Source organism: Lithobates pipiens, unplaced genomic scaffold (genome assembly GCF_037356315.1).
Source record: "Lithobates pipiens isolate NorthernLeopardFrog02 unplaced genomic scaffold, aLitPip1_a1.2 Scaffold_13, whole genome shotgun sequence".
Classification (NCBI taxonomy): domain Eukaryota; kingdom Metazoa; phylum Chordata; class Amphibia; order Anura; family Ranidae; genus Lithobates; species Lithobates pipiens.
The window spans coordinates 448,517,769-448,534,245 of NW_027507718.1; the positions used below are offsets into that span (position 1 = coordinate 448,517,769).

General features: G+C 42.0%; 1 protein-coding gene across 1 annotated transcript in view; it reads left to right on the forward strand.

Moving 5' to 3' along the window:
• TAPT1 (transmembrane anterior posterior transformation 1) overlaps positions 1 to 12,855 on the forward strand; it is a 125,328-nt gene extending 112,473 nt beyond the window's left edge. The window contains exons 13-14 of the mRNA XM_077477742.1: positions 3,578 to 3,738; positions 5,791 to 12,855. Of these exons, the coding sequence (XP_077333868.1) occupies positions 3,578 to 3,738; positions 5,791 to 6,017 (388 nt within the window). The 3' untranslated portion in view covers positions 6,018 to 12,855. The remainder of the gene's footprint in view (positions 1 to 3,577; positions 3,739 to 5,790) is intronic.
• The last annotated feature ends 3,622 nt before the right edge of the window (positions 12,856 to 16,477 follow it).

The following is a 16,477-nucleotide window of genomic DNA, read 5'->3' on the forward strand; positions in this document are numbered from 1 at the left end:
GTTATAAATGTTTTTTGTTTTTATTGTCAGACTTTGACATTTGCATAATTTTTATAGGTTTCCATTAAATTGGATTTCCAACTAAGCCTATCTAGTTCTAGAAATGTTCCCTTCCCTCTCTTAAAACGGAAGTAAACCCATCCATAAAACAGTTTTAATTTCCGGCATGTGCCAGAAATGTAACACTCCCATTGGTTGTGCTCTCAACATGGCAAACTGTCAAACCATCCAATGGTTGGTGTCATAACAGATCACATGTGTAGCATCATAGTTACTGTGACAAAGTCCTGAAGCACCAAACTGTATGCTGTCTACCGGGCACTCAGGTTCAGCACATCACCGATCTGGTCGACAGATTACTGGGGAGGGCTGGACCCGGTTGTCATGGTGCACCAATGACAAAGTCTGAGGCAGATGGAGTGTCCCTTTAGACAACATTCAAGCAGAAGCAGGAGCCATTGGCTCTTGCTGCTGTTGAACAAATGCAGTGAGGAGGAACTGGGGGGCTGGCGTAACTCCCCCTGTGTAAGTCTATGGAGCGTGGCTCCGTAGCCACACAGTGGCTGGCTATGGTAGTCCCAAGAAGGAGGAGCTGAGATCGCCGCCAGGGACCCGAGAAGAGAGGAGGATCTGGGCCGCTCTCAACAATGCCACTGCACAGAGCAGGCAAGTATAGCATGTTTGTTATTTTAGTTAAAAAAAAAATTGCCTTTAGTAACGGCTCTTTGGGCATAATATGTACATTCAAAGAGTGAACCTTTTGATCACAAGCGGATGGCTTGCACTAGTTTTGTAGAGCCGTCGACCGGCTTTAAAGTGAAAGTGATGCGGCACTTCCATAGCTGCCGACCACTTTTATACACACTCGGCCGCGTTGTGCCCCCTCCCGTGGTTGCAGAACTGTCCCCTGCTTACTTACTGGGGGGAGACTGCAGTGAGACCGAGGGAAAATCCATGCCTCGATCTCACTTGCAAACAATGAATCCAGAAGTGGTGCCACTTCCGGGGGTTTCATATGCACAATTTCCTGGCCAGTATAGCCAGGAGACACGTCTACACATCTGTGCTTGGTTAGATGGTGTGAAGAGCAGAGGAGACATTTGGGCCTATTGGTCCCTTAATGTCTCCAAAAAGAGTACCTGCCTAATGCTATCGCATAGGGGTTTATTAACCCCTTGTGATAGCAATCACATAAAAAAAATAAAAGTAAATAAAATAAAATGACAATAAAATATATTAAAATAAAAACGCAACCCCAGGGTGCGTACGTGCATGTAAACCAGTCGCACCACACGGGACATATCGCCATGAATGTCAGAGTGAGAAAAATAATTCTTAGCTCCTAGTTAATTCTAAATTGAGCTGTAAATGCTTTTAAAGCATCACCAGTGGTGACGGGCACACACAATTTAAAAACATGGATTGTTGGGTATCTCTTTACTCGTTGCAACCTGCTATTTTTTTTTTTTACCAAAAATTCATGTTTTATGGTCTGGTTTTGCACTAAAATTTATTTTATTATATTTTTTCCAGAAAATTTGTATTTAATAAAAAAGTGAAATCTAAAGTGAAACAAAAATTTGCAGCTATCGCCTTTTTATTCTACAGGGCCTCTGCTTTCAGAAAATATATAATGTTCTAGGGATTTATGCATTTTTATTGCCAAAAATTTGGATTTTTACATTTATGCGACCAAGAAAAAAAACTGTTCTGGAGCCGAGCTGGTTAAGAGCTACTCGCCACCAGTGGCCCCGCCCTTAAACACACCCTCATAAATTAACTCATGAAATTACACTGTTAAATGTTTTGTGCAGAATTAAGTTACAAAAATAAATTTTAACTTCAACATTATTAACATAAAGCATATTTCATTGATCTGACTGTGATAAATAAAAGATTAAAATATGATAGTCACTGAACACAACATTACTGCCTTGTTAAGTAAATATTTGAATGCTATATTAAATATAGCATTAAAAAACCCAAAAACCAATGAATGGCACATTCGCTAATTTAGGATGCAGAGAGACTTACAGCGGAGCACAGCACCGGACAGGGCTGCCAAAGTTAACGTCTCCTATTAACAAGCTGGTGATTGGTTGCTTGGACTGCCTAGCAACCAATCACTAGCTTATTAGGAAAAGTTAACTTTGGCAGCTCCCGCCCCACCTCATCTAGTTCATTTCTGACTCCTGCTGTATGCCAGGCCCTGCTAAGAAAATGACAGGGGCAGAGGTTGGGAGGAGAATCGGCTCCTGTTCAATTTCTCCTGCCCCCCTCCGATGCGGTCCACACTCACCCTCAGCTTATTTGCACTCGCAAATTTTGAGGGCTGATCGCTGTCTTCTGGCGGGGGCGGCTTCCCCTGCCCCAGGGCTGGGAGAGGGGCAGGGGATCTCTATCTGTTTTATTGTTGTATGTATGAGTATGTCTGGTTTTGTTTGTTGAAAGTCAGGGTGTATGAACTGTGCAGATAAGGATGATCTTTGGGTCATCTTTGGTTAATGTTGTGTGAACATCTAGGATCGATTGATGCAATTCAATCAAGGTTTATTGTTTTATGTATAGAAGGAAATATTTTTGATATTAATCAAATGTCCTATGTGTTCACTGAAACCTAAGGTAGCTACTTTTCTTTTTTCCTGGTGTTGGTACGCAAGTTAAAAGCGGGACACAACAGCAGGGGAAAAGTCTCCTGTCTTTCTTTTTTTCTGACTATATGTTAGCTACAGCTTCGGCCTTGTAGACTCTGAGGAGTGACATAAGGACTTATTTCTTTCAGAGGGGCCCACTGCCACTATTTGGATTTATTCGGTAGTGACAGTGGATATGGTCATGTAACGGTATAAATAGTGGGAGAGGACAATGTCAGCACTGTCTGTGTTGATGGGGGGGGGGGGGGTAAATCATGCAAATGTCTTGCATTTCCTGTGTGGTTGCAGGAAAGAAATTTGCACCATGCCCTGCCTTACAAGAGAGTCATTGTATAGACTTGGGGTTGAGAAAACACTTTACACCCTCACAGTAAGGTACTTCTGTAACACTGTACTTAAAGGGGTTGTAAAGGTAAATATTTTTTCACCTCTATGCATTAAGGTGAAAAATCTGACAGTGCCGGCGCCCCCAGCAACCCCCCCCCCCCCCCCCCCCCCCCACCTGACCCCTCAAAAGTCCCGCGCTCACCCCTGACATCCTCTTCGCCACTCAGCCTGGCCGCTGATTGGCTGGAGTGGATGGATTGAAAGCAGCACAGCCATTGGCTCGCGCTGCTGTCAATCACATCCAATGATGCAACGTGCCGGGGGGGGCGTGTGATACAGCGAGCGCCTATAGCTGCCGGCTGTATCACGGGAGCGCGCCTGCAGGTGCTTCTCACCATGCGAGGGAGTTCACATGAACGTGAGAAGTACCTGCGGGAGGAAGCAGAGACAGCCGTTGAGGACCCCAGAAGAGCAGGTTTGGGGCCACTCTGTGCAAAACGAGCTGCACAGTGGAGGTAAGTATAACATGTTTGTTATTTTAAAAAAATAAAAAAAATACTTTTACAATCCCTTTAATTACTTTTATCTTTGACTAGGCTGATAACGTTGAAAGTCTTGAACAGTATTGTATTGCTTGGGAAGTCCTGCCAGTATGTAAAGGAGGCCAAAATGGAAGACAAGCTGTTCCAGTCACCTCCCACGGCTACACCAGGGAAACCACCAAGAAAGGCTCCGAACAAATCCAAAACAAACCAAGGTGAGGAGTTCTTTTATGGCATCTCGCAAGTTGCAGCATTTTCCGTATATGCTAGACCTTGATAGCCTTGCTCTTGAGCCCCGTACACAACATCAGAAAATCGTACGAAAATACCGCTTTTGAAACTATCGCACCTTAATTGGGTCATTAGTACAGAACTTTCAAGAGCCGATTGATGGGGAAATCCCAGAACTTAGGGGATTCCAATAACATGTTGACTGCTGAACCACATTCAACCGATCATGACAAGTCATCCGATATTATCCGATCGGACATGCACAATTTTTTTTTGTGACTTTGGTAAACTCTTCAGGTTCGATCTGAGATTAGCATGCAAAAAAAACTGGACCATCATTCGTCTGATAATCTCATTGTGTGTACTGGGCATTAGACTCCTGAGCTACAGGCAGGTGTAAAAGGCACAAATAATAAAACTAAGTTAACAAAACATTGAATATTTTTTTTTTTTTTTAAACCTTAAATTGACCTAATGCCGGTCTCTGTAAAGCAGATCTCCTAGAAGAGGAAGCAGCAGCATATATTGCCAATCGGTTATGCTGCAGTCCCCAAAAGGAATGTGCTGAAAGGGGAGAGCAGAGAGACAGGAGGTTAAACTCATTAGTCTGCTGCTTCTCCTTTGCTGTTCAGTCTCTGGCTATGGGAGGTGCAAGGCCTGTACATTTGCTTAGTTGTGGAAGGTCTTCTGCCTTGCCAGACAGAGCTGTGCTTGGACTGAATGAACAGAAATGCAAAAACCTTTTGGCACATGTAAAAGGCAAGTATAAAGCCTCTTATATAGATAACGCTTTCAGTTTTTATCCTGTAGTGACTAGATCAGGTGTGGCATCCCTGTCTTGAGTAACATAGAGGCTGAGCCAGGAACCCTGAACAAATGTGCAGATAAAGATCGGTTGCTTTTCCCTGACTTTCTTAATCTTCAATATGTAGTTATGCACCAATATTTAATGGCTGAGAATAGGGATATCAGTGTGGTGCCAATAATGGCATGCTGTGTCCTATTGACTTAAAAGCAAAATCACTTTCATTAGCTTTAATGCAAAAACGTCCCCCCATCGAGTTCAATGCAAAAACGTCCCCCCATCGAGTTCAATGCAAAAACGTCCCCCCATCGAGTTCAATGCAAAAACGTCCCCCCATCGAGTTCAATGCAAAAACGTCCCCCCATCGAGTTCAATGCAAAAACGTCCCCCCATCGAGTTCAATGCAAAAACGTCCCCCCATCGAGTTCAATGCAAAAACGTCCCCCCATCGAGTTCAATTCGGCCAATTGCATACTAAAATTTTGGTTTTGGTCCAGAATTTTATTTTCAATGCACCACTACCAATATGATGTTCTGGGTCAGTGAAGAAAATCACTAGGTTGGCTGGACGAGAGTGCTGTGCTTTGATTTCATAAATGCATCACTCCGGATGAGCACATTTTTGGCAGCCTGCACCTTTCTCCCTGGTGACTGGGAGTTTGGTTTCCCCAGCTTGAGCGGCATTCACAGAGACCTTGGTGCTAGATTATGAAGAGAATGTTAAAATCAGTGTGTCATCCAAACAGCCTGGCCATTAACATCAGAAAGGGGTCTCCTGACAGGTTTATTTAAGCTGCCTACAGATATTACACAGCAGCTGGCTATGTATGCACATCCCAGCCACAGAACTATGACTTTTTGGAAAGTTCACGCTGGTGAAGGAGGAAAGGTGAGCAAATGGCCATAAAAATCATCCTGGCCCAATGAGAAGGCTTATCCAGGTAGGATCTGATAAGGTTATGCAGGTGCCCACACAGGAGTGTTCCCAATCTGACTGTAAATGACACTCTCATTCTTTACTGTCTCTTGGTACCTTTAGTTTATATCAGTAAAATGCCTAATAAATGATAAACCTCCTGCTGACTTCTCAAACTTTCCACACATTGTTGACTGTAAAATACCTAATGATGTTTGATGTAACAAACTTGAAAGACATGTGGAGCATACCTGTTTTTGCCTGTCTACCGTATCCTTAGGTTAGGAATAACCTAGACTGTGTTTTTGTTGTTAGGAGTCCCTACCGATGATGCCCAGAGCACATCAGTCACCAGCCAGCCTTCACGGCAGAATTCCACTGCGCCACTGCTTGTACAGAGTAACCCGGACCAGTTCCTGACGACACCAGATGGAGAAGAGAAGGACATTACGCAGGATGGCACAGAGCTAAAAAACAGTTCGGCCAACAAAGACCTACTTGAGATTGACAGGTTCACCATCTGTGGGAACAGAATTGACTAAAAGCTTTTTTTTTCCGTTCATTGGTGGAGCAGAAAAACACTTGCTGGACTTGGCACTTAGATATTTATTTTTGAATTTTACTTTTAAGTTATTTTCCATGGCAAAGTCAGTCCCCTTCCAGCAGGCCGGCATGCTTTGGAGCTGGTTAAAGCCGATCCGAGAAGATGAGATTTTTGTAAATCACGCTTGCGAGCTTTCCCAGAGAGACGGAAGTCAGAAGAGCTTTGCTTTGCAAAGCTGAGCTTTGTTAATGCTTTTCTTTTCACCTCAAGGGTTCAAATTTTAATGTATAAACTTTTGGCCAGCCTTGATAAATTTCCTCATCCATCATTGCCAGCTATTGTAATACAGGTTAATCAACTAGGCCAATATCAAATGCCTTAACAATTTCCTAGAAACAAAACCTTAGTAAACTAGGAATAGATTCCTTCCAAAAAAAGCCTCAGTCTAGTGTGATAAAATTATACAACACCTTGCCAATGTATTCACGTCGTGGATTGTTTGTATTTTAGAATCCAATAACATAATTCGTACCACATTCTTTCATGTATATAGTTATATATAAAGTTTATTTTCCAGGATGAAAAATTGTATTTTAACAGGTACTAGGAAATCAACAAGTCTCATTGGGATGCATAGATCATATGAGACTCATTGGCATGGACACAGACCAGTGTGGTGTCGGTCATGTGTCACTTTTAGTCATGTGACTTCTCCATTATTTTTTTATATACACCAGTAATCTAAAAAAAACTCTGCTAGAGCGGACTGTTTCCCATAATATAATATATATCACTGTAATGTTTTGTGCTGCATGCAAAGAACATTTAACTGCCATCTTTCTAATGGATGATCTGCAAGTGGAGTGCAAGGGAGGGGAAAAAAAACTGTATACTACATATCTTAGGTAATCGGAGACGTGGAACCTAAGGGCTTTTTATATTATGTTGTGTTCTCCACTTAAAGGAGATTTTCAAGAGAAGTAAAGATAGAAAATCCTATGTTTGCGGGTTTTTTTTCTCTACAAAAGCAGGTTGTACTAAGTGAAGACCCATCTATGTTACTCTTTGGGGGTGTTTAAATCACATAGCGATTTTCTATTTTTCTTGAAAACCACCTTTATGTTCTAAACCAGCAGGGCTTAATACATCAGTTTCACATGCAATAAAGAGTTAGCGCACCTTTCACAGTGTCACGGTAATGGCTGCCATTTTGTAAGCTAAGTGATGTCGGTAAGGATTTGGCCCTTGTTCATTTTATTTTTTATTTTATTTTTTAAGATTTCCTTGGCCTGTCTGTTTCAATAGGCTCTGAAAATGTTTTAAATCAAGTGCTTCTCATTTGAAATTTGAAGGTACAGCTTAATTCGTCATTAAAGACTGTAATGTTAGCAAGAACATAGGATTCCTAAATATATGTGTTTGCTAGAAACTGGGGGGGCTGTCACCATCTCTGATGTGCTTTAAAAAGTTATGCTTCTTTACATGTCCATGTCTGATCTGTATCGGTTTAAATACTCTGGCAGTGAGAGTGTATGGCCATGGATTCAGCTTGTAACCTTGATTGGGTTTGACACAAAAGGCCTATTGTAGTTTTCAGGAAGGTTACTCATTGCTGTGCAGTAGCTTTGGCAGTCGTTATTTGGTTATTTTAAACATGATTGCAGTAATTCTTTACATGATGGGTTTGATGCATGTAGATCCCAGGCAAAGGTAGCTCCACAAGTGCAGTTTTACTTTCTTTGAATTGAGTGCAGGTTAGAGGCCACCTAGCCGCTGGACATGGCCAAGTTCAAGGTCATGCTAGGATATGTCGTTGGATAAAAATGTCCAGCCTGATGGGTGTTATAAAGAAATGTTTTCCTCTGATAGCTGAAATACAGTAACATACAGCAGCCAATCATAAATCCTTGTTTAGCGATTTTGCGATGCTGTCTAGTTTTTCTGCAGAAAAAACCTGATGGTACTGATCTAAAAACTGCTCAAATTAAAGATCGAAATATTAGCAGTTTCAGCAGCTGAACAGCATTTGGAAAAGATTCAGATTGTATTCTGGGTGATATGACAGGCAGGAAATGTATATAGACATAGTGGGTTTTTTTTCTCTGATCAATCGGGAAGAGTGGAGATCTCTCCCGTGACAATAAACACAACAGCTGGCTGTCAAAAAATAAAGACTAAAATGGATCTTGCATAAATGATATTCCAGCAGAATTCTCTATATTGCCACCTAACTCTACATTGACTAAAATTAGGAAGAAAAATTAGCTGTGTCATGTATCTTCAGTGCAAAGTTCTTCCACCGTGCTGATTATTTTCAGCATTCAGTGAGCATAGATCTACTACAGCAGATCAGTTTCGGCAGAGATCTTGGTCTGCTGCTCATGTCATCTCTATCTACCACATCCCAGTGTAGATGCACACCTCCTAAACACGCTGGTAGTGTTTTACAAGCCCTTAAAGTGGTTGTAAACCCTTACAACCAACTTTGACCTACAGGTAAGCCTAGATTAAGGCTTACCTGTAGGTCCAATAAATATTTCCTAAACCTACACGGTTTAGGAGAGATTTGCTGAAAGACAGGCACCGCTGTCTACGGCGGCGTGCAGGCGCACTGAGAGCGCCACTGTCAACGGCGATATGCCGCGAGTGGCGGCTCCCGTGCGCATGTGTGGGAGTGACGTCATCGCGGCTTCGCCGAATGACAGCAGCAGAGAGACCTACCGGGAAGATAGATGCTCTGGACTACAGGGGACAGCGATGACTTCGCTGGCTCCTGTGTCAGGTAAGTGACACATAATGGACTACTATGCTTTACCTTTGCAGGGAATCACAGAGGAAGTAAACTCATCAGGGTTTACTTCCTCTTTAAATTAATCCTGCTTCCCTTTATCCATTCATGTGCAGGTTATTATTGTCTCCTAATTATGATTGAAGTCAACTCAATGTGTAGAACAATTTGGTGAACATCACAGAAACTTGTGGCTTCTAAAGTAAAACTTCCTCATCTACTGTTCTGAAAGGAAGAAGCTAATTGGTTACTGGGAGGGAAAGGGAGAAAGTTCTGTATTTTGATCCTTGGAAACATCAGGCTGTAGTTCTGTTTAGCAGAAGCACCTTGCTAATTAGGTTGGTGTCTTAGAGGACTGCCTTTTTCAGCACGATTCCTTAAAATTTCAATAATCCTGGTCAAATCTAAGCTACGTTAAGGCTCTGTTGAGAGGATGTGCCTGCTGTAAAAGCTTTCCTGGACTGAATTAGGGAAGCAATATATATCAATACAATGTGCAGTCCAAATGGAGCTTTGAAGGCATGTGGCAGTTATGCAAAGCCCAACAAACCCATCACTATGGCAAACACCTTGACTTCCATCAAGTACTTTTGATGGCCACCCGATAAGCAGATTCATGTTCATTTTCAGAATGGCCTGATCTGTAACAGGTTTGACCATAAATTAATAAAGCCAAAACTGAATAATTCAGTTTTTGCTTATATATTTGGTACAGTAAAAGCCACACGATCATCACAGCATGCATGAGCAGATACGGTTAAATTGTCTTTGTTTTGTGTATTTTTGTCCTATCCCACCATTCAGCAACAGACCAGATAATGATCAGGTGGTGATACCCCAGTAATAAACTTTTCAGCAATATATGTCAGTGTCCTGGCAGGTGTTTTGTATTTGTCACAAGGCACCTATTTTCTCTGGTGTCACTCAAATGATTTTTTCATCCAGCAGCTAATGCTGGCCATAGATTATGCAATTTTTTTTTTTTTTTTTTTTACTTCAACCCCAGGTTGAAGGAAAGAAAATTATTTGATTTCCCCATCAACACCGACTGTGTTTGATGAAGGAATCAAGCAATTTTCTTCCCTTCAACTGTCTGCGTGGTTGGAACTCCCTCCCACTGCTATTGTATTTTGACAGCGGGAGGTTTCCCGCCTATCAGAATACAATGATTATTGCCGGTGGCTATAGCCATCGGCAGTGATCACACAGAAAAAACAGACAGGCTGGTTGTACTGAAGTCTATATATTGACTTCTTCAGTACAATCAGCCTGCCCATAAATGGATCCAATTTCAGTCAGTTGCTGATGAGCTAACCAAATTTGGATTTATCTATGGCCAGCTTGCGTCTGCCAAATGACCTCTGGAAGCAGTCATTCTTTACAAAAATCACTGTGATTCTATGATGAGAACTTGACTGTTTCTAACTTTGTACTGCAAGTCACTGTTGAGAGTACCATTTTTAGAGGAGGAAACAAATGTAATGCTTTTTGGGTGGCTGATAAGATTTATTCAAAAGTGCAGGGTGCCTGTCGCAATGAAAATGTGTCCAGGGTTCTTGTGCCTAGGTTGTCTACCAGCTTGCAGTGGGATACATAGCATGAATGTTTCAGTATACAAGTCTAAAGGCATTTGTAGATCCTTATGGAGTTGAGTTTCTGAAAATTGTGAACTGATGTTAAAAATTGCCAAAATATTGCTTAAACCAGAACATATAAATTTAACTGTTTGTTTGTTTTTTTTAAATTTTTTATTTTTTTGCATTTTATTTTTTATTTTATTTTTTACATTGTAATCTGTCACCAAACTGATATGCATGCAAACTGATCATCTGTTAGGTAAAATGCTGTATACAGCTCCACAATATTTCTCACTAAGCTCAGAGTTTCTATCACATGGATCACAGATGCCCATACATTCCTGTCTGACAGGACTGGAGGAATATATATTCTGGTATATTGCAGTTAACAGGTTTAGGAATTTGACTGATGGTGAGAGAAGTTATGGCAGTTGCTCCATGTAGAAAGCAGTGAAAGAACAATTTACAGTGGTTTCTAGAACAAAGCAGTAAAGGACTCAAGAGAAACTGTCACAGTAGACATTTGAGAGCAGGCATTGTGTCTTTAACGTGCATGGCCAAGCTCCAGGCCTACCAACCTTATTGTTGCTTCAACTATTAGTCCTTGACCTAAAGTGCATATACAGCCAGAGAGGGGGGAAATCCTGACCTCGGAACAAATACTCACTATGGTTGAGTCTACATGGGCACTGAATATGGGGGGGTCAGTATCCGGCAGACCTTTTTAGAGCAGCATTCTACCTGCTCTAAATGCTTTCTTGACATTGGGGACTGTTGAGTCTGTCTGGACATGAAAATCGGTGTGAAATAACATCACACCTGACCAATACAGAACTGTGCTCTGAGCTGTTGTTGACTTTGAAATTGGGGGTTAGAAAAACATGGCAAGTACCTCCTATGGATGCTTACATCAAGAGTTAAGATCGGGATGAGCATCCCGAAGCTTTGAAATTTTATTCAGCAGGTTTCCCATATTTGTCTTGACAGGTCTACTTTGAAGTTGCAAATGGAAAGTTGCCAACTATGGCCATCCTTTAAAAGGAAATATCAAAGAATTAAATGACATGTCAGCCTTTCATATCTCTCCAGAGCATGAACATATGTTAGCTGCCTCTTTTTAAAATGAAAACATACATTTTGTTAGCAGTGGTTAAGGGAACCCATACAGTAGTTACAATTTAAATGGAGATAATGTTTTCCATGTCCCAACAATGTAAGCTGTCCAAAAAAAAAGAAAAACCCTACATGGGTGCCCTCTTTACACTGGTGGACATGTGTGTTCTAGTTTGCATTCAATCTATGAGGCAACTGTGAAGCCATCTTTGAATAACTGAAGCTTGGATCATGACAATGCAGTAGCCTGGCTTTGGCCAAGAAATTATCTTCAGAAAATTATAGCCATCTTCCTTTTGGCCAATGCATCATTGTTGCCTGCCACAACTTCCCAGCTTGGCCATTGCTCAGCCACCATATACACATGGTCCTAGTTTCTATAACCACATATTTTTCAGCATGGCAGTAAACCTGTGTGCAATGACGGGCATGCTCGTTTTTAGAGCTTCCCAGTGCCACCAGGGGTGTTTGAATCTGTCACATCTTTTTCAAATATCAGACTGCAAATGGCTACCCTATGACTGGGAAAAGAGTGCCCTAAACAGATGATAGGCACCATTGTCTGTAGTTAGACAGATAATTCCCCATTAACGCAAACATGTAGTCTGCCATGGCCGATCCCTATTTTAAAAAAGTGGTCACCTGGATGTGCCACTGATCTAGAACAAGTATGCAGCCAGTATAAAAAGTTCTTCAAATCGGACTCTGCTGTGTAGCAACCTAGAAGCCCTTCTTCCAATACTTTTTCTCCCAAAGGGGATATCAGAAAAAAAAAGATCCCACTAGAACGGTACATTTTTGCTGTGAAGCCTTGGGTGCAAGCCTCCAATTCCTGACTCCCGTGATACCTGTGGCAGTTGAACCTTCTTCTGTCAGAGGCTTCTGAGTCTAGTAATTGCTTAGTAAGAGATTCCTTCTAAAGTAGTAAACCACTTTAATAAAAAGTAGGGGACATTTGACGATAAAGTTGATTCAGTTGTGCTATTTATTTTTGCTTGTTGGATTATTGTTTGATCTTCCTGATGATTAATAAAAAAAGGAAATCTGTTCTGGATAACTGGTAATGTGTAGGCACACTTTTATTAAGGCTCCAAACAAACTGTATATGATGGGGTAAGGCAGGCTGTAGTGATTTATGGAATGTATAATAAGGTGGTTGTTATCACATGGCCTGCAAACAAAGCTAATTTTATAACAGAGTGGCCTCAAAGGTCTGAAGCATCTAATAAAGGCCTTGACAAGCGTATTTATGGAATAAATTGAAGTGGAGTATTCCTTCTGTTGGTAATCATATTGTGTACAAGTTTTATAAGTGCATCTTGTAAAACGAAACTAAATAAATTTTGTAATCTTTTATACTTCCTGGGAAGAGTCTGGTTTGTAAATAGAATTTTTTTTATCAGGGGATATCATTTAGGCTCCAGTCACACTAGGGCGACTCCAAAGTCATATGATTTCCAGTGAATTTACACTCCCTGGATCAAAGGGTGCATCAAAGTAGTGCAGGCACCTTTTTGAAGTTGCACCAATTGGAATGGCTGCCATTGAAAAGAAGTGGCTGCGACTTTGATGTTCAAAGTCGCACAAGTGTGAATGGAACATTACGCTGCAGACTGCTACGTCAAATTTGTGTTTTTATATGCTAGCTTTTTCATGCAACGTCCACAAGATTTTACCCCCATCTACAGTGTTCCATAATGCATTTGTGGTTGCGCCATCTCCACCCCAGGTAAGTGACGCAAATGCATTCAGCCATCTACATGATGTTAAAGAAAACATGGTTCATCAGACCAGGCCATATTTTTCGATTGCTCCTTGGTCAAGTTCTGATGCTCACATGCCCATCATTGTAGGTGGGTTTTGGCTGTGGACGCATCTGCATAGGCACCCTGACCGGTCTGCTACGCAGCCCCATGCACAACAAACTGTGATGCACCCATGTGTTCTTACACTTTTCTATTGGAACATTAGAAACCCAGCATTACCTTGTTCAGCAATCTGAGCTAAGTTAGCACTTCTGTTGGATCAGACTACATGGGCCAGCCGTTGCTATCCATTTAGATCAGTGGGCCTTGGTTGCCCATGACCTTGTCGGTGTTTTTTTCTTCCTTGGACTGCTTTTGGTAGGTCCTGAGCACTGCAGACTGGGAACATCCCACAAGAACTAATTTTGGAGATACTCTGACCCAGTCATCTAGCCACTACAATTTGGATTTTGTCAAAGTTGCTCAAATCCTTCCACTTCTTTTTTTTTTTTTTTTTTTTTTTTTTTTTTTTTTTCTGCTTTTAACATATCCACTTCAGGGGAAACATGTTCATTTTTTGCCTAATGTATCCCATCCATTTTCAGAAGCCATTGTAAGGAGATAATCAATGTTAAATACACTTTACCTGTCAATGGTCCTAATGTTATGGCTGATTGACGTATACTTATACACTAATGCACAATACTGTATGTTTGTTTAAAATGCTAATATTAAAACTGGGCAGTTTCACAGCGTTCGATGCAGGAATTTGCTAGTCAACCTAATTGAAAAACCTGGGTCATTCCTCTTGTTGCATTTAATCACAAAATCCTGCTACAGAATAGCTTTTTAATATCGGGCCAGTTCATACCACAATTTCTGCATTCCAAATGAGCTTCTACATGGATGGTTTTCATGCATTCCAGTCTGTATTTTCCCCCTCACTTTTTTTTTATCTCAATTGTCGACTGCACTGGAGTGCACTGCACTCGTGTGAACTAGGGTCATTGTTAAACACTGTCCATGCATTTTTGAAGAAAAATAAAAATTTACTGTGCTGCATCTTGTGTGAACCAGCCCTCAACGTTTTTGGGTGAACAGAAAAACCAATTCAAACATGGGTAATGGATGTATAGGTGAGACAAACAATCCCCTGGGTTGGATGGCTTAATCATAGCGATCTCCCTTTTCCTGTATACCTAAGCTTCTATTCATAGGAGGCAGGGAGTTTCATTCATTGCATCCATTGCTGTAGCCAAATAGCATTAAAGAACAAAAGGAAGTGAGGTTGGGCCTTTACATGAGGCATGTTGGTGTGTATGATGATATATTGAATAAATTGAATGTCACAATCCCTCAGGGGCATAAATCATAATAAAACCTATAATGGTTAAACATTTATGATACAGAATTTAATTATAAAGAGTCAATAAATATATATATATATATATAATGATACATTTTATAGCGAATGATTAATTGATGAACATAAAGGTGGGCACTGATGAGCTGGCGCCTGCTCGCCGTGATCGGGACTGAAGTCCCTCTCACGGCCGCCGGCAATCGGCTTTTTTTTTTTTTTTCTCCTCGCGTTGTCAGCGTGAGGAGGAACAATAGCCGATTACTGGCTCTGTTGTCATCACATGATCAGCTGTCATTGGCTGACAGCTGATCATGTGGTAAGGGGTCGGGGTCGACCCCTTACTCCGATCTGTGATCAGGCGAGTCATATAGACTCGCTGATCACAGGGCGCGCAAGTCGCTCGTTCACGGGACGACATCAATAGACATAGTCCCAGCAAAGCAGGTCTGCGCTGTAGCCGTCATTCGGCTATAGTGCGGATCTCTAGCGGTTAACCACCTAAATACTTAAACGCCTTCCTGCCCAGACCAATTTTGAGCTTTCTGCGCTGTCGCACTTTGAATGACAATTGCGCGGTCATACAACACTGTACCCAAATGAAATTTTTGTCATTTTTTTTCCCACAAATAGAGCTTTCTTTTGGTGGTATTTGATCACCTCTACGGTTTTTATTTTTTGCTAAACAAATAAAAAAAGATGTAAGTTTCAAAACGTTGTAAATAAGTATGTTTTCTCCTTCACTGATGGGCACTGATGAGGTGGCATTGATAGGTGACGGATGGACACTGATAGGTGGCACAAATTGACACTGATAGCTGGCACGGATTGGCATGGATAGCTGGCATGGATGGGCACTGATAGTTGGCACGGATGGGTACTGATAGGTGGCATTGTATTGTACTGATGGATGCCAAACAATAATGCATGCCAATCAGTGATGCCCATTGTGGGCACTGACTGGCATCCCTGGTGGTCTAGGGTGGCATACCTGGTGCTGGGCATCCCTGGTGGTCCAGTGTGGGCATCCTGGGGGGGGGGGGGGGCTGTGCTGATAATCGATCAGCACAGACCACCCCCTGTCAGAGAAGCAGCCGATCGGCTCTCCTCTACTCGTGTCTGACAGACGCGAGTGAGGAAAAGCCGATCACCAGCTCTTCCTATTTACACTGTGATCAGCCGTGATTGGACACAGGTGATCATGTGGTCTCCGTTGGAGACTCTTTACCAAGATCGTAGTTGCGGAGTGTCAGATTGACACCCCGCAACAACGATCACCGCAATGTGCGCTCCCAGGGGCGCGCAGCGGCTCAAAATCCTGAGGACGTCCGGTCAGGATTTTGAAACCACTTTGCTGCTGTCATTTGCCTATAGGGAAGGCGGCAAGTGGTTAAACGGGCGTTGCCTGGGATAAATGTTCCTCATGTGGATAGATGTGACAAAAAAGCCTCATTATGCAATATTGTTTAAAAATGTATTAAAAACTAAAACATATTAGCTCACATGTAAGGGTTCCTAAAGCCTGGCACCCAGGGTGTAAATAGCAGGTAAGTTATCCAGGAAATCTGCCATAGGCAATAGTAGACCGCTGCCGCAGTTGTGGTTTGATTTCCGGAAACGAATGTTAGGGTGGAAGTTGTCGCGATGACGCAAATTAACCTCTTCCGCCCTAATGTTCGTTTCCGGAAATCAAACCGTAACCGCGGCAGCCGTCTACTATTGCCTATGGCAGTGATGGCGAACCTTGGCACCCCAGATGTTTTGGAACTACATTTCCCATGATGCTCTACTACACTGCAGAGTGCATGAGCATCATGGGAAATGTAGTTCCAAAACATCTGGGGTGCCAAGGTTCGCCATCACTGGCCTATGGGC